This window comes from Strongylocentrotus purpuratus, unplaced genomic scaffold (genome assembly GCF_000002235.5).
Source record: "Strongylocentrotus purpuratus isolate Spur 01 unplaced genomic scaffold, Spur_5.0 spur5_scaffold_12, whole genome shotgun sequence".
Taxonomy (NCBI): Eukaryota; Metazoa; Echinodermata; class Echinoidea; order Camarodonta; family Strongylocentrotidae; genus Strongylocentrotus; species Strongylocentrotus purpuratus.
In genome coordinates, this window is record NW_022145597.1 from 14,299,081 (window position 1) to 14,316,218 (window position 17,138).

The window sequence follows — 17,138 nt, forward strand, 5'->3', positions numbered from 1 at the left end:
CTTTGACCTCATGACCCCCAATCTAACCAGTTCATTTCCTCTGCAAGATACATACAAGTCTTGAGCTTGATGGTTATCTGAAATCTTGAACACACACATCAAGACAGCGAGGCAGAAGAAGCATACTCTTACCTTTGAACATGACAGGCTTGTCAGCCGAGGTCGGGGTCCCACTGGCCCTCCCTAGCATGCCCTTCTCTTCCATATCTGGGCCTGGCTTCTGAGGGGAAGCCCCCTGGATGCTATGAGGGGAAGTCCCCTGGATGCACGCTGCTCCTGCTCCTCCAGACACTATGAGACGCTGGTTGTAGGCTGCAGTTGCAGACGTTTCTTGCTGCTGCTGCTGCTGCAGGGAAAGGATATTAAAGTGACTCAGTAACATTGTCTCAGGTTCTGACTACAGTCTATTGGGAAAATTAGTATGGTCAAACCGATCACTCACAGATTGTTTTCTTTTTTGAAGCACTTCATGATCATTTGGAAGAGCAAATTTTTGTAGGGCTTCAATATTACACCATATCACAGACACTGATAACGCGTAGGGCCATGCATCTCAGATTTAACATTGTTACACGATGCCTTTAAGACCGATATTTTTTAAATCCTTGAAAAATCTACATGTCTGCCTAGTCAACATTTTTCCCCATGTTGATTTCTTTCTTTAGATCTTTACTTTATATTAGTAGAAAATAATCTTCATCATAACACTTACAAATCATGGATTACAAAACAAACAAACAAACAAATAAACAACAAATATAACTCTTTGAGATGAAAAGCATGAGGGTCATGCTTTTAATCTCAAAGAGTTATATTTGTTATACTTAGTCTAAGTGATTTCAGGTAACAAAATGATTTGGGTTTTGTGTGTCTACCATTTCTAGTCCATGTATAGTGCAGAATTTAAATTTTATTCAGTGACTGGGGTAATAATAATACCGCAAGCGCTAATTCATTATTTACCTTTAGGCTCTGTAAAGCGGCAAGCTGTTCGGGGGTGCCTTTCTCCTCTGGAGAAGCACCAATGGAGGAATACATCCCGTAGAGGCTCTCCAACGGTCCACGCCCATTGCTCCTGGGCGTCGACGCCATCATACCAGGAGACATGGTACCACGGTCGTAAGTCGGCATTGCGTAACCTTGCTGCTGGGTGTAGTAGGCGGCGTTGTGCATCGGCGAGGGCATGCCGTAAGCTGAGGGGTACCAGGCCTGTTGCGGGGTACCTGCTGCGCCCATGGGGGAGGGCGGGACCATGTGGGGCGGGTAGTATGCCCCCCCTTCCATGGGGAGGTAGGCAGGGTGTGGCTGGTAGAGGGTGCGGTTTGGAGTCTGCTGCTGCATGCTTGGACTTGCAGCTGAAGTAGGGACAGAAAACGAGACACATCCTTATTGAATGAAAGGAACCAGGTGATAAGGGTACGACTAACAGAAGTGAACCTCATACTTGTGACATGCAGTAACTCATATCATTTTCCCTAGCACAATACAGGCTCGTTTGCATATGCTGCGGTAAATTGTGGAGGAATTTTGGGTGTGTCCTAAAGGAATGGCAAGTTGGAACGAAAAAATAACTGTGTGCAACAATGGTCATACAAGTACTCACATATCTGTGTGTTAGAAGATACAAAAATTTGAAGTGCAGTATGCTTAATAAATATGCTTTAATTTTTTTTTTTACCACAGCATTCATAAACACACCTAAAGGTGACAATGAACACTCCCATTCCTGCTCTCCAAATGACAAAATCAATGAACTGACAACAGGACTTTTAATCAGGAAACTTCAACTTCAAAGAAACCTGTATATAAAGACCACTCAAGGGTGACAAAAAGTGGTCTCTTTGGGCAGGTGGTCTTTATGTACAGGTTCCTTTAGTACAGGTTTTTATCAGAAAAGGTCTTCAAGGGAAACAAAAAAATCAGGTAGTCCTTACATACAGGTAGTCACTAAAGCAGGTTTCACTGTTAATACCCATTTTGTGGGGAATATCATTTTATCATTTACCATGGGTGTTAAATGGGTACCGGTAGGAAGAAATTCCTTGAATGCTGCGAGCGCAAAAATCGGCTGCCTAGCAGAGCCGGGGTAATAGTTGGAACGCCTCGAGCACCATGCATGGTGGATATGTGCGCTATATAAATATCCAATATTATTATCATTATTATTAAACAGAAGCTCAACTGCAGAATACCTAGGAGGAATCTTTGTAAACACTGAGAAACAGAGAGATAATACACCAGCGGGAATGCTTACTTTGTCTGGAAGCCAGCGGGTGCTGAGGCTGCTGAGGCTGAGGTTGTTGGGGAGGAGGTTGCTGGGGTGCTTGCTGGGGCAGCTGAGGGGAGGAAGTGGCTTGAGGAGCTGTTGATGGGGTCCCAGTCACACCCTGGTTGGCTGGTGTGGCAGGGGCCGGTGCAGCAGGGGCCGGTGGAGCGGGGGCCTGGTTGAGAGCTTTGGCTTGTTGAAGCTTGATCTCTTGAAGGTCTTTCTGTGGATTTAAAATGATACGGTAAGAGGGTAGGGTAGCGTGGATAACTAAGTGACCTGACTGTAGATCACAAAATGTAGTCTAAAAATATAAACCATTTCTTAGGAGCGCATTGAATAAACAATGGATAAAATGTTTTAACAAGGTGGTTCTCACGGTATTTGAGATATGGCCTCAAAATCTTCTCCAAAAATAGAAACCATTTCTTGTGAGCGTTATTAAATAAACTACGAATCAATGTTTCATCAAGGTGGTGATTCTTATGTAAAAGATCGTCTGTCCTACAGTGGGGAGGAGGGATTAGACCACCCAGCTAGGTCACTGACAGGTGACTATCTCATCAACTCAGCTCTCAATTAACATAAGAAAAAAGGGGACTATGGGGGACCCAACAGGCACCGATTAGGCATTGTTTGCTATATAGAGGGTGCAAGTACATGTAGCTACTAGTACTGCAGTAGGGCTTTTAAAAAAAAAAAAATCTTACAGTGAGTTGAAGGACTTGTTTCATGAGTTCAGCATTCGATTCCATGAGTTTATCTTCTCTCTTCATCAGTCTTTGATTTTGATCGAGGATGTGCGAATGAGACAGGTTGAGGGCTCTAACCTCTGCTGCCAGGCGACGTGGGCTAGGGTCAGGGCTCAGCTAGGGTGTGGAAAGGAGGAAGGAATATTAATAACAAAATAAATAAATGAAATAAAAACATAAACACATTTGGGTCTTTTACAATTGGAATATTGGTAGGTACATGTAATACGGATACAGGTAACATCACAAAGCTTTCTGCTAAAATAACTGGCTCGTATAATTAACATAAAATGAACAGAACTCTTTCAGAAAAATCATTGAAAAATATTTTTTCCTTCTTTATTTAGTCCACTTTAACCAAAATATTTTAATCAATTCAGGTGCAGACAACATCATATACAATGAAACCTGCTTTAGCAATCATCTGTCTATAAAGACCACATTTTTTATTTCCTTTGACAATCTTTTCTCATAGAAACATGTACTAAAGGAACCTGTACATAAAGACCATCTGCCTATACAGACCATTTTTCTTGCCACACTTTGAGTGGTCTCTATACACAGGTTTCACTGTATTTTTCTGCTGGAATTATTGGATTGCATAACATAAAATGAACCATACTGTTTAAGAAAGAATCATAACCTTTTTATCACTTTTAAAGTTGTATATTTTACCCTCAAGTACTGATGTCTTACCGGTTCAGAGTACTGAGACTGCGACAGGGTCCTGTTGTCTCTCTGCATCGATTCCCTGAATGGCGTTTCGTAGTCACGCGAGGGCGTCCTGCCCCTGGAGGAGCCGCGGGTGCTCTCGTGAAGGAAGGAGTGTCTGATAGAGGAGAGGTTGGAGATGTCTGGATTGTTGTTCGCCTCCAGGGCGGATATCTGCTCCAGGATGGAGGCCTGCTCCGCCTCGATCTCCTCCAGGAGAGTCTGGACTTCCTCGTGAAGCGGCTGGAGAAGGAGAAAAGAAGGAGACAGGGAAAAAAAAAATATTAAAAAATTTTTGGAGGTTATTTTTCAGCTCGCTTGCATGAAAATAACACTCTTTAATTTGTTTTGCATTGAACTCTATGCAAATTTTGGGGGGCTCTTTTATGACTTTCGGGGGGCCTTTTGGGCGTTTCGGGGGCTACTTCGCCCCTGTGTATTTTTTCCCTGGGCTGGAGATGGAGAAAAGAAGGAGAAGAACAAGAAGACAAGGATAAGAAAAGAGAAGAGAAGGATTAAAGGAAAAGAAGTAAGAGAAAAAGAGAAAAGAATGAGAAAAGGAACAGAAACTTAAGAGAAAAGTAGGAGAAAAGAAGGAGTAAAGGAGAATGGGAGAAAAGAAAGAAAAAAGGAGAAGAACAAGAAGACAAGGATAAGGAAAGAGAAGAGAAGGATTAAAGGAAAAGAAGTAAGAGAAAAAGAGAAAAGAAAGAGAAAAGGAAAAGAAAAGTAAGAGAAACGAAGGAGAAAAAAGGAGGAGGAAAGGAGAAGGTAACTCCCGCTCTGTATAATGTATTATTATTGATGTTGCTGTTGTGCATGTTTTTATGGTTGCTTTTGTTATTGTTATGATGATGAATAAGATGATTATGACGATGATGATGATGTTGATGATGATGAAGATGATTATTATTATCACAAAATTAAAGCATTTTTACACTCACATTTCTTGGTTCCATTTCGATGCTGTCCATCGAAAGATAGAGTGTGTGTTTGGACTGGTCTAGGAGATCTCCTTGCTTCTTCAGCGTGTCCACTGTGATCTTATCAAGGGGTTTCCCCTCTGTCTCCATAGACGCCAACACATGGAGCATCTACATCAAATCCAAAACCATATTTTGTCCTAATGAAGCATTTACATACATGTACACGGGACTGTATTTAACTCCTTGGAACATGTAACTGATTAATAAAATCGCAGCTATAAGAGGGGAGACAGTTGTGACATTGCGCATGTGCTAGGTCAAAGGACAAATTCATGGAGCACTGCATTGCTCCATCCCATAGAGATCGTATGAGGGAGTGAGGGAGGGACTATCAGGAACAACCCACATGAATGCACATGTCACAACTATGTCTCATCAAACAGGTATGGATTAAAGAATTGTTCTATGTGCTTGTACAAATAGATTTGCTCACATCAACACACATAAGGCACCTATCATGTACTTTGAAAGCTCATGAGCACATACAGAAAATGTAATGGAATGATTTCTGTGAACTTTGCTTTATTTACAAATGAAGCATCTCTCTCTCTCTCTCTCTCTCTTATCTCTGTGATTCCCCCATATGTCTGCGCTTTGCAACAAGGAATGGAAATTACATCTGTTATGGATTTATCGAAACAAAATAGATAAAACTGCCATATAACTTCAAACATGACCATGTCATTTAAACAAAAAATATGTAAGTAACTAGTCTAACAACCGTGTGATAAAAAGAAGGCAATAATCACAATATATGAAGTGAATAAAGTACAAAACAAAAACAAAATAGCATTAAAGATTTACAGATATAACAACTGATAAAGTACTTTTGGTTGCTGTTGATCAGTTTTTGTTTACTTTATGTATTTATTGCTTTTCAAATAAAAACTTGCTTTGTATACAATATGATAATTTTTTTCTTCATTTATATTGAATGTGAAAAATGATGATAAAGAGGATAAAACATACCATTGCTTTTGAGAAGAGAGCCTTGGGTGTTTTTGCTTTGGCTAGGTTGGATAGCGCCACCTGGTGTTGACCTTTCTCAAACAGGGAATCTGCGATCACTACAGCACCCTCATCCAGCAACTTAGCCACCAGGCCATCCTGCAGGAAAAAAAGGGTAATTATGAAAGCTAGTATATGTAGGGACTCATTATTAGATACAATGAAGTGTCTGGTGGTAAAGGTTTCAACTTCACTTTTAAAATGATTTTGCATACCATATGTAAATCAAATGACTTGCACAAAATTCCAAGTACCGGTACATACTGTTGATTTATGAAGTTATTACCATCCTGATTATTTATTTTTTTATTTCTGATATTTATACAGGGTGGCACATTTCACCAATCATGGTAGTCTTCCGAGAGGTCCTGTTTGGTAACAATGCTATTCAATAACAATCATCAATAAAAACAGATAACAGAAACAAAACAAAATAGAGAAATAAATACACACATACATATATATATATATATATATATATATATATATATCTGTATACAAGTATTGTATACATATAAATTTGTATCCTAATTAAAAGCGGATTTTTCAAGAAATACTGTTGGACATTTTCAATATCTTCTTGGACTTGGTAGTGAGGAATAATACGTTACCCAAGGCACTGAGCCATCACGAGAGAGAGAAATAGAAAGATAAAGAGCGAGAGAGAGGAAGTGAGAGAGATAGAGAGAGAGCGGGAGAAAAGAGCCGGGGCTTACCTCGAATGGCTTGTGCACATGTGAAAACATTGGCTTCTTGGGGTGTGAAACTGCTCGATTACTGGTATGAGAAGGACAACAAAAAAAGAGAAGAGATCTGTCATATAATGGTAGAAATCTTCCACGGTTGGATTGAAGCTGAATAAAAAAATATTCTACTCTAGGATGTGTGTATTAAAAGAAATGTGCCAATTTTAGGATCGAAATACATCAAATCTTAGGCCCTGAATCCATCATTAAATAGAATAAATGAGATATTTTTATTAAATTCTAATCATTGATTTATGAACTTCTGGTACAGCGTATATTTTAGATGACTTTTAATAACAAAATAAAGACACATTCAATACAACACATTTTTTTTTCTCAAACTGACTCCCCCCCCCCCCCCCCCAACTCATCAACTTACATTGTCTAGGCTTTCAACATATACTGTAAACGTTGGTATTTTTGTGAGATTCATTTTTCGCACTGAGCGACCCCAAAACATATTCGTGTTGCAAGCAATTTAGCCCGTTCAAAACACGCATAAGAAGTCATGCTTATATATTTGCAGGTTTTAATATTCGCAGAGACCGATTTTATCACGAAATCCGCAAAAGTGGGAGCACCGCGAATATTACCACATTTAGAGTACTAGTAACAGAATTGATAATGGAAAGGAAAAATATTTTTTCAACCTGGCCAAGAAAAAGAAGCTCTTTGATATTCCATATGCAAAGACGGCAAATTTTTAAAAAAAAAAGAAAAAAAAAAGAAAAAAAAAAGACATGTTTGTTTGCATTTTTAATTATTATATTTTTGTTGCTGATCATCTTGGTAATACCTGGCCATCATCTTGAGGTGATCCAAGGCAGCTTCCCAGTAGAGAACACTCATAGCTTGGTATGCCTCACGACGATCACGGCGGTCGTTAGGGTCACGAGAATCTTTCCTCAGCTCTTCCACCTTGCAAAGGAAAAATACCAAGAAGACGCCATTTACATAGTGATTCTCTAAAGTTGAATACTACCTCCATGACAAAGGCGACATCACTCAAATAACAACAAGAAATATGTTAGTACCCCTCATCATTATTGTCATCATCAAACTTTGATTTTGCAAAAGAACTGTGTAAGATAACCATTTCAGGACGGGCTATATTTTTAGGGCTAAATTGGTCTCATAATCTTCTTCACATTGGCTACAATCATATTTTTCTTTCATTGTTAAAATAAACATGGGCAAGAATGTTTTCAAAAAGTTTTAAAAATTGCCAGTTTTGTTAGAAAAGCAGATATGATGCAGCAAAACCTTGGCATATTTTTGTTGTGATGAAGGAAAGTGCAATATGCTTCAAATTTTGTGCGCACAATCATTTACACATACAAAGAAAAACACAGCTTATTATCGTTTGTAATGGCGTTTACCGCGTCACGTCTAAACGAGCCATTCTAACTCACCCTGGCATAGAATGTTCTTCCTAGCTCCACGAGTAGCTGAGTCTCCATTCCGTGATTCTTCTGGCATCTCAGTACCTCAAGACCCTTCTTGGCCGTCAAACGAAACTTGCCCAGGTCCACCGGCCTGTCAAACATAAAGCATATTAAAAAGTTAATAATAATAATAATAATACAGTGTTTGTTATGCGCCATCAATCTAGTAAACTATTCTGAGGCGCAGAGGGATAGAATTAGAATGAGTTACATAGAGAAATGAGAACGGCAAAAAATATACAGTCGATAGCAGGAAAACTGGCCACTATCTACAGGTGGTCTTTCTAGACAGGTTCTACAACACACAAAAGGCGATGAAAACCCTTCTTGGTTGTCAAACGGAACTTGCCTAGGTCTACCGGCCTATAAAAATACAACCCATATTCCACAATGAATATACAGTCAAACCTGTCTGTAGTGGGGAACCTGACCACTATCGACAGGTGGCCTTTCTAGACAGGTTCTACAACACATATTTCTGTCTAGAGGGAGACAATACAGGTGACTACTGTACATAAGTGGTCTTTATAGAGAGGTGGATGCTAAGACAGGTTTGACTGTATTTACACAGAAAAATAACTTTTCAAATCAGTGAGAGTATGCTCCACCTAGTACAGTATAAATGATTGGGTATCAATGCATCTGATTACATAATAATAATAATAATAATAATCCGTTTTTCTATATAGCGCTCAATACACCGATCCAACGATGTGCCTAAGCCCTTTACAGATATATTATGACCCCGGTCATCGGATTCAGGCTTACCCGCACACAACGTGTGCACATTAATAATAATAATAATAACAGTCATCCAGATTTATGTAGCACTTAATACGAAATACCGTCTTTAAGCACTACACAGATATTATTACCCCGGTCAATGGATTCATACACAATGTGCACCATCTCCACTCTCTAGGGAGTATTTCTATCACATGGTGACCGTGAGGGCATATGGCAATTACTAACACAAATTACTTTCGTCATCCTACCAGGTCCTCATCATTTATCTCCTGGGTATAGAGTGGCAAATGTAGATTAATGCCTTGCCAAAGGACTTTAGTGCCGTGCCGGGGATCGAACCCACGACCTTTGCACTTCAAGCCAAGACACTTCTACATCAAAGTGAACACACCTTTTTGTTTTCAGACTTACTTTGCCTTTCCGCTGTAGAGTTGATAGACGGACATGTACCAGTCGAGCTGCTCCTCGGAGTAACAGTTGACCAATAGGGCGACAGGAATATTCAAACCGGCCAATCCCTGCTGATGCAGGTTGCGTAGCTGGGCTCGGGCGATGAAGATGCTGGCATACAGGAATGCCTGGACAAGACAAAGGTGAGAGGTGTATATATTTATTCCGTTTTTATTTAAAGCCCTTCTGTACTAGTTTGGCAAGGAGGGATTAGACCACACAGCGTGGTCACTGACAGGTGGTTATCTCATACACTCAGCTCTCAATTAACATAGGAAAAAGAAGATCATGGGGGACCAACGGGCATTGCTTAGGCTTTGTTTACTATATAGAGGGAGCAAGTAGCTACAAGTACATGTAGTGCAGTGGGGCTTTAAACAGTCAGTAATCAAAGTACTGTTTTCAAGGAGGCCCTGTAAACAAATGCAACATTACAATATGAAGATAACAACTACTTGGACAATATAAACAATATGAACATCATCAAAGACGTCAATACATAGTAATATTTAACAGAAAATAAGTAAAGAATAAGAGTGAATAATGAACAAGTTTTCACCACTTTTGACAGTAAGAGAAAGGAGATCCGTCAGTGGACGGTTCAGTGAAATGTGTCACTTATCCATTTATTTCGTCTGATTGAAATGAAAACCTCTCGATATGACAATTGACAAAAAATCCTTCATTGTGCTTACCTCTAGATCCAGTATGCACAGGTTATCGACGGAGGTGTTATCAAGGTTCCTTGCGCTGATCACCAGACGGTCAAAGGTCACCTCTACGAACGACCCCAGGTCGGGTAGGATGTCGTCCTGGCGAACGTTCCACTGGAGTCCAAGCCACACCAGACGCTGGAGGTTGGTGGTTCCTCCCTCGATGGAAGCTTGAGTTATAAGAACAAAAAATAAGAAAAAATACAAGTTTGTAGTGAAATTGAGAGTTGATGAAATTTTCTTAAATTAATTGTATTGGGCGAGATGCTACAAATTATCATTTTGCGTTACAATTTTGGATTTTAAAATGGATTAATTTACTTTTTATTTATTAATTTTTTCTTGGGGGTGGGGAGGTTTTGAAACTTGAAAGAAGCATTTACTTCATCTGATTTGTAATATTTTCAACATTTCCTTAGGAAATGCAGGCCTGTATGCGAAAGTGTCACTTTTCATTCATTTGGAATATATGAGGAATAGTACCGATAAATAAATATCCAACTAACCAACAAAACGTTCATCTGAACATACCTTTGTCATATTTGAAGACAGTGTTAACCATATCTTGAATCTGAACTGTAGATGCTGTTATGAACATCCTAATCTCCCAACCAACCAACCAAATGTTCATCTGAACATACCTTTGTCATATTTGAAGACAGTTTTAACCATATCTTGAATCTGAACTGTAGATGCTGTTATGAACATACTAATCTCCCAACCAACCAACCAAACGTTCATCTGAACATACCTTTGTCATATTTGAGGACAGTGTTAACCATGTCTGGGATCTGAACTGCAGTTGTTTGTAGGAACACCTCATCCATCATGAGAAAGGATTGCCTTGGATCAGGATTCTGGATTCCATAGAGTTGCTCAAACAGCCTCTGCCGACCCTGAGGTGGAAAGAACATTGACAACACTCGATAAGATAAGGTCTATACAAAAGAAGTGCTTATAGGCACTGCACTAGTTTGGCCGGGAGGGATTAGACCTCCCTGCGTGGTCACTGACAGGTGGTTATCTCATCAAATCAGCTTTCAATTAACATAAGAAAAAGGGGACCATGGGGACCCAACGGGTACCGCTTAGGCATTGTTTGCTATATAGAGGGAGCAAGTAGCCACAAGTTGTGAAGTCCCCCTTTAAGTTAGCTAAATACTTGTTCATTCAATGTTTCTTATCCATATTTCTGTGACTAAAATTTCATACTACACTATGTACTTGACACTATGTACTTGGCGTGATTACCGCGTGATTTCTGTATACAGGACTAAATTGTTCTTGATATGAACACCCCTCAACATTTGTTTCATTCAGTGCTCCTAGTAGTCAAAGTTGGGGCACAATCATGTACTATCTAGGTATCCTATGTTAGCTTGTTTGTGTGTTTTACCTGACTGCTAAGAATCATGCAACCAGGGGACCGAAGGCTTTAAGTCCTCTCCGAGGGACTTGGTAATGAGGATTGATGCCTTACCAAAGAGCACTAGCTCATCGTAAATTGTCATTTACAAGGCACAATTATCTAGTCCCTCAAAAAGAACTTCAAAAAGGACTTTATAAAGCAGTAGGATAATGCAAATTAGTCAAGTGGTATGGTTAGCTCTTTGCCTACAAAACAATTCAGAAGAACTTCAGGTTTGAAATTGAGTAGCGTCTTTGGGATGGTGACGTTAAAGGTTGGTCCCCAGACATACATAATCATATCGGATTGATACACGTCAGTAAAAACCCCATTACACACAGAACATCCACCAGAGCTTACTTGCAACTGCAATCAGTGCAATGTTGTATAAAATGGACCTAATTCAGCTAGTAATATAAAAAATCATTTAATGATATCCTTCTTGCAAATCAACCGTGGTCCTATAGGACACCATTTACCTGTTTGGTGCAGAATCTAGTTCGACATGCTTCCAGCCAATCCTCGTCGTGCTTCTTCACCAGTCCATTCAGCATGTGACCTGTGGAGATGGTGCACATATATCAACAATAATAGGAATAACAAAAATGACAACAACAACAGCAATGTATAAAGCACCACATCCAAACCGAATTCATTCGTTTGTTTCCAGTCTTTTAGGCTCATGATATATACCCACAAAATTTCAGTACTGGAGAAAGCATTATTTTTGAATTTTCAGTTGAGCATGACGAAAACAGGCCCACATTTATACAAAAGTCACTAAACATGCCTACATTATAAATTTATTGATTGAATACATACATACACTACAGTTCAATCAGCATATTACAAAGTTGCACAAGTCGAATTGACCTAATTATGCAAAAAAATTGTGTTATCTACACTTCCTAAGTCGTATTTTACATAAGTCAACCATTTTTCTGCGGTTCCAAGAGATTAACCTTATGTAGAGCTAACTGTATATACTTTTCACAGAAATATAAAACATATTTTTACAGACCTTTGGTACTTTGGCTATCAAATATCACAGAACAAAAATACCAATCTTTTTGCTTTGCAATACTACTTGCAACATTAATAGAAAACCAACATTTTTTAAAACTGGAAATATCACGTTTAATCCAATGAATTTAAGCTTCTTTATCTCTTAGGAGTATGGTGACCCGACATTCAGTCTGGCAAGATTTGCTCCAGGAGTTATTTTGTTAAAAATGTAGGGTTGGGGTCAGGGTTGCAGTTGGGTTTAAAGTTCGGTCAGCAGTAAGGGTTAAGTTTACGTGTTTGATCCAAGTTTGAAGGTAGGAATTCAGCTGATGGAAGAGATTGACAGCAGAGCAATTTTCCCTGGAGCAAGTGAAGTAACACCAGGAATCTGTGAGAATCTTTAGTATTGAAGGAGGCAGATTTTCTTGAAGAAGAAGAAGTAAAACCAGCATGCACTACTTACAGACTTCACTCAACCTCTCTGCCCCGAGTCGTTTCAGTCTACGGGAGAGTCCATCCATGCGTTCAGTCTTCAAGGGCAGCTCCGTGACGGGACTGAAGGGCGCCACCTGGAGGCTCACCAAGTAGCAGGCTGCGGCCATCTCTACCACGTCAGATAGTGATACGGAACCCTAAAAGTAGAAAAAAATATATCAATCTCATGCATTGAGAGAGCAACTTTAAGAAGTAGTTCAAGTCTATTTCATCCTGGGCCCCGTCTTAAAAGAGTTGATATCAATCGCAACTATGTACATAAGAGATAGGAGACTGCAAACTTGGGATTGATTGGAGGACTTGTGATTGATTTGGATCAATCGCAACTCTTTGTAAGTCGGTGACCTGAACTGCACTTTGTCATGCCTACACTGCAAACTTTAATGTGAAAGCACAAATTGGGATTTCTTATCCTACAAACTATCCCTACAAGGAAAAAGACCCCCCCCCCCCCAAAAAAAAAAAAAAAAAAAAAAAAAAAAAAATTATTGAAAAAAAGATACGGAAAATCACTATTGCATAAAACAGTTGAAAATAAAGCCAAGTCAAGTTTGGTTAAGAAAGATTTTGGATATCCCTCTAAACTCTCCCTCTGTAAGCAGAGTAATATAGAATGGAAAGTCCACCCTGAAAATAGGAGACCACCCCTCCCCCCTCTGATAATTGGGTAATATAATTTCCATTCTACAATTTTCTTGCAATGAAAAGGAGTACAAGTTTTAAAATTAAATGCATGTAAAACTGTACTTTCAAATACAAAAATAACTGAAGATACCCAATATCAATTGCAATCAGTACCCATACTCTAACCCCCCCCCCCACCCCCACTCCACCTGTAAAGATAAGAGACAAATACTAACCACAACTGCCATCTTTAGATAGAGAGTGGCGAGATGGAAGAAGAGTTGACCTTTGACCTCCTGTACCACGGCATCCCCTTGAGGGCGCTGCAGGGCATTCCCGACGGTCGGCATGAAGTCACCGGTCTGAAGCAGCATTTTGTCCAATCTAAGAATATGAAATAATTATAATATTATAAAGAAGAATAATGGTGCATTCCTGACAGTCGGCATGAAGTCACCGGTCTGAAGCAGCATTTTGTCCAATCTGATAATATGAAATAACTATAATATTATAAAGAAGAATAATGGTGCATTCCTGACAGTCGGCATGAAGTCACCGGTCTGAAGCAGCATTTTGTCCAATCTGATAATATGAAATAACTATAATATTATAAAGAAGAATAATGGTGCATTCCCAACAGTCGCCATGAAGTCACCGGTCTGAAGCAGCATTTTGTCCAATCTGATAATATGAAACGGTAATAATAACAAGAAGAATAATAATGGTGGTTTCTTAAAGAGATTTCTTATAAAGTCCGTGCTCATGCATGGTGCTACACATAGATTAGAATACAATGACATAAAACAATCTTTGAAACATGTTATAAATTGCAATACAATGAATCCAACAAAGGATAAAATGTGAGGGGCTGACATCACATTTAGAGACCGCGTTGCTAATTTGAATCACAGATTTGAAGTATTTCATGAAAAGGAATGGATTTAAAAATCAATAACCTTCTTATTTATTGTCCGATTTTTCTCCAACCTTCACTGTTTTGTTCTTCACATTTTTCTCCTTGTATTAAAACAAACTTATTATTAGGATGGACTTCCCCTTTAATTGATTTCTTGACTTACGCTTGAATCTGAGAGAGGTTGTGACTGGGTGGAGCCGAGCTATTGGCTAGCCCCAGGCTGATCAGGGTATTGACCGCAAGCAGCAGACGGCTGTAGACCTGGACCATGACACTGTCGGGCTGACCGCTCTTCTTGTTAATCATGGTCTAGGATAGAAGAGAACGGCGATATGATAGGAAGGATCCGGGCTTACTCGGGCTCAGAGGAAAACTCGGCCCTGCTGCAAATACGGGCTGAGTTGTCCTAGCATACCCTAACTTTAACCCAAATGCTAAACCCTACCCTAACCCTAAGCCTAAACCCTTACCCTAACCCTAAAAAAATTCATATAAAGTTTAATCAATCCTGCCATGACAACTCGGCCCCATATTCGCAATGTTATCCCCTTCAGGCCGAAGCCCACCACTGCAACAATCTTCTAGTGCATATGTTGCATGCACACTGTACTTGTGACAATAGTTGACTACGGCAGTCAAGTGTCTGTTCTATTAGTGAACCAATGCAGGCCAAGAGTTGAAACTTGACAAAATATTTTGTCAAATAGCTACAATAGTCCACCGTTTGTTCCATTCATATACAGAGACAGAGAAAGAGTGAAACTGTCAAAAAATATTGTCAAACATCAAATTGTAATTCAATGCCAAACTTCCTGTTTGAATTAAATTTTGTTATAATTCTCTGTTTGCGTAGACGGAAATAATGATGGAATTTGGTGCAGTCGTCAGATATACTGAAATTTTAGATGTGGTCGATAAATTCTGGGACAAATTGATTTGACTTGCCCCCCCCCCCCCCACCCCGCTGTCAAAAAAAGAAAAAAAATGGCATAACAATGATGGCCATAGCAATAACCTTGTAGAAGACTGCTGCCTTCTGCCACCATCTTGCCTCTGAGTCAAAGCAACGGCCATCACCGATGGTAGAACAGTGCTGGTAGCCCTCTCTCATCTGATTGGTTTCCAAGAGGATATCGATCAGCTTGATGTTCAGGTAGATGTCATTTTGGTTGGAGTGCTGGAAACAGGAGGCAACAAAAATTTGTATTTTTTGTAATTCATAACGGGAAAAAAATGATTAAAATATCATACATTTCACTAATGTCATTTCATTTATTATATATCTAATACTTGAAATTATCATCATCTGCGTTATCATCATAAAATTAATATCATTATCATCATCATCATTACCATCATCACCATCATCATCATCATCATAAATTAATATTATCATTATCATTATTACTATCATCTTTATCCATTACATGTTTTATTCCATATTTGAATACTAAAAACTATACCAAATTTCATATATTATCTTACAAACATCTCTGTTCAGCAATCACCAACAGAAAATAATGTAATATCACTGAGACAAAATAAGTAAGAGCAGAGTACAAAAAAAAAACCAACAGTTCATTGTTAGGGATACTCTGCTATTGATGGAATCTTGCTGAGTGCTATTTCATATTAATTTGCATTTTGTAACAAGCTCTTTAGTACCTCCCTTCGAGATAAAATACCGAATAAAACTTCTCAGGTATCTCCTTTCTACCAATCTATCTTTATGAAAACACAAAAGATTGAACAACTGATTGTTAAAAATTAACTGCTTCTCAGTTTTAATCTTAACTCCTCTCAATTGGAATGCAGTATCATTCATATCTCACTATGTCACTCATGCGACTCTTTTTGATTGGTTGGTTTATTTCTTTTACCTGACTTCTAAGAAAGCATGTGTAAGCTTGTAAGTAAGCAACCAGGGAACTGAAGTTTTCTCTGAGGGACCTAGTATTGAGAATTCCTTACCAAAGGGCAATAGTGCATCAATTGGTTTTGAACCCAGGACCTCTTGGTTACGAGTCCACTGCTCTACCACTGAGCCATCACTCATGCAGTCATAACTCACTGTACATGATGATTGAAACAAATTCTGTTTTGGATTTTTAGAGAAAATTTAAAGAAATTGATTTAACTTTACTCACCAGTTTGTCTCTGAGATATTTTTCATATTCTCGAAGATTCTTGCTCGAACGTAGAATGTGTTCCTGGGAGAAAAATACAAGCAACAGAATATTTCTGAAATGGTGCCATCCTATCACATTTATCAGTACCGGGGTATGTGATAATAATAAAACACAGCACTTTTCATTTGCTCTTCAACAAGCATTCTGAAGTGGTGAGGGACAATTTTTTTAAAGGAAGAATATCCATGAACGAATCAGAGAACATGAAGTTGATTCTCAAGACATGATAGTTCAGATGTATAATGAGAAGAAAAGATAAGACTTGAATTTATTGGAGTGTCCTCAAATATTTTCCTGAGAAGACAACATATTCATCGGATGAGCATTCCATGGATTGGATAGGTATTAACAAGCATATTTGGGTCAAAAAAAGGTAGTACAGTACCGTACTTGTTTTGGTTAGCTTTCCATTCAATGATAATTATAAGTATTTAAATCATTGAGGTATAAAGATATATTTGCTACAGTTGAGTAGGAATTCGGTTCATCTCTAGGATCGCTAAAATATGATAACATTTTGTTGAAAATGACAGACTGCATCACTCAGCTTACCCTGATTTTGTAGATGGTGCGATGATTTGGAAAATACTTTTCAGCTCTCTCCACCCAGTAGCGATGTTTCTCTGCTTCAAATTGCACTTCACAGTAGAGCTCAGCAACTGATTAGATTGAATCGT

General features: G+C 38.9%; 1 protein-coding gene across 5 annotated transcripts in view; it reads right to left on the bottom strand.

Annotated features, from left to right (window-relative positions):
• LOC593568 (RANBP2-like and GRIP domain-containing protein 5/6) overlaps positions 1–17,138 on the bottom strand; it is a 43,946-nt gene that overhangs the window by 21,527 nt on the left and 5,281 nt on the right. For 3 of the 5 annotated variants that reach the window (XM_030981877.1, XM_030981880.1, XM_030981881.1), the window contains exons 3-22: positions 17,014–17,120; positions 16,420–16,482; positions 15,288–15,449; positions 14,436–14,581; positions 13,593–13,740; positions 12,701–12,869; positions 11,712–11,791; positions 10,576–10,720; positions 9,807–9,994; positions 9,073–9,239; positions 7,882–8,005; positions 7,266–7,387; positions 6,440–6,500; positions 5,685–5,822; positions 4,674–4,823; positions 3,715–3,972; positions 2,977–3,135; positions 2,255–2,489; positions 964–1,355; positions 133–349 (exon numbers count right to left, since the gene is read on the bottom strand). In XM_030981877.1, the coding sequence (XP_030837737.1) occupies positions 133–349; positions 964–1,355; positions 2,255–2,489; positions 2,977–3,135; positions 3,715–3,972; positions 4,674–4,823; positions 5,685–5,822; positions 6,440–6,500; positions 7,266–7,387; positions 7,882–8,005; positions 9,073–9,239; positions 9,807–9,994; positions 10,576–10,720; positions 11,712–11,791; positions 12,701–12,869; positions 13,593–13,740; positions 14,436–14,581; positions 15,288–15,449; positions 16,420–16,482; positions 17,014–17,120 (3,231 nt within the window). The remainder of the gene's footprint in view (positions 1–132; positions 350–963; positions 1,356–2,254; positions 2,490–2,976; positions 3,136–3,714; positions 3,973–4,673; positions 4,824–5,684; positions 5,823–6,439; positions 6,501–7,265; positions 7,388–7,881; positions 8,006–9,072; positions 9,240–9,806; positions 9,995–10,575; positions 10,721–11,711; positions 11,792–12,700; positions 12,870–13,592; positions 13,741–14,435; positions 14,582–15,287; positions 15,450–16,419; positions 16,483–17,013; positions 17,121–17,138) is intronic. The other 2 variants (XM_030981879.1, XM_030981878.1) reach the window with 2 other exon arrangements.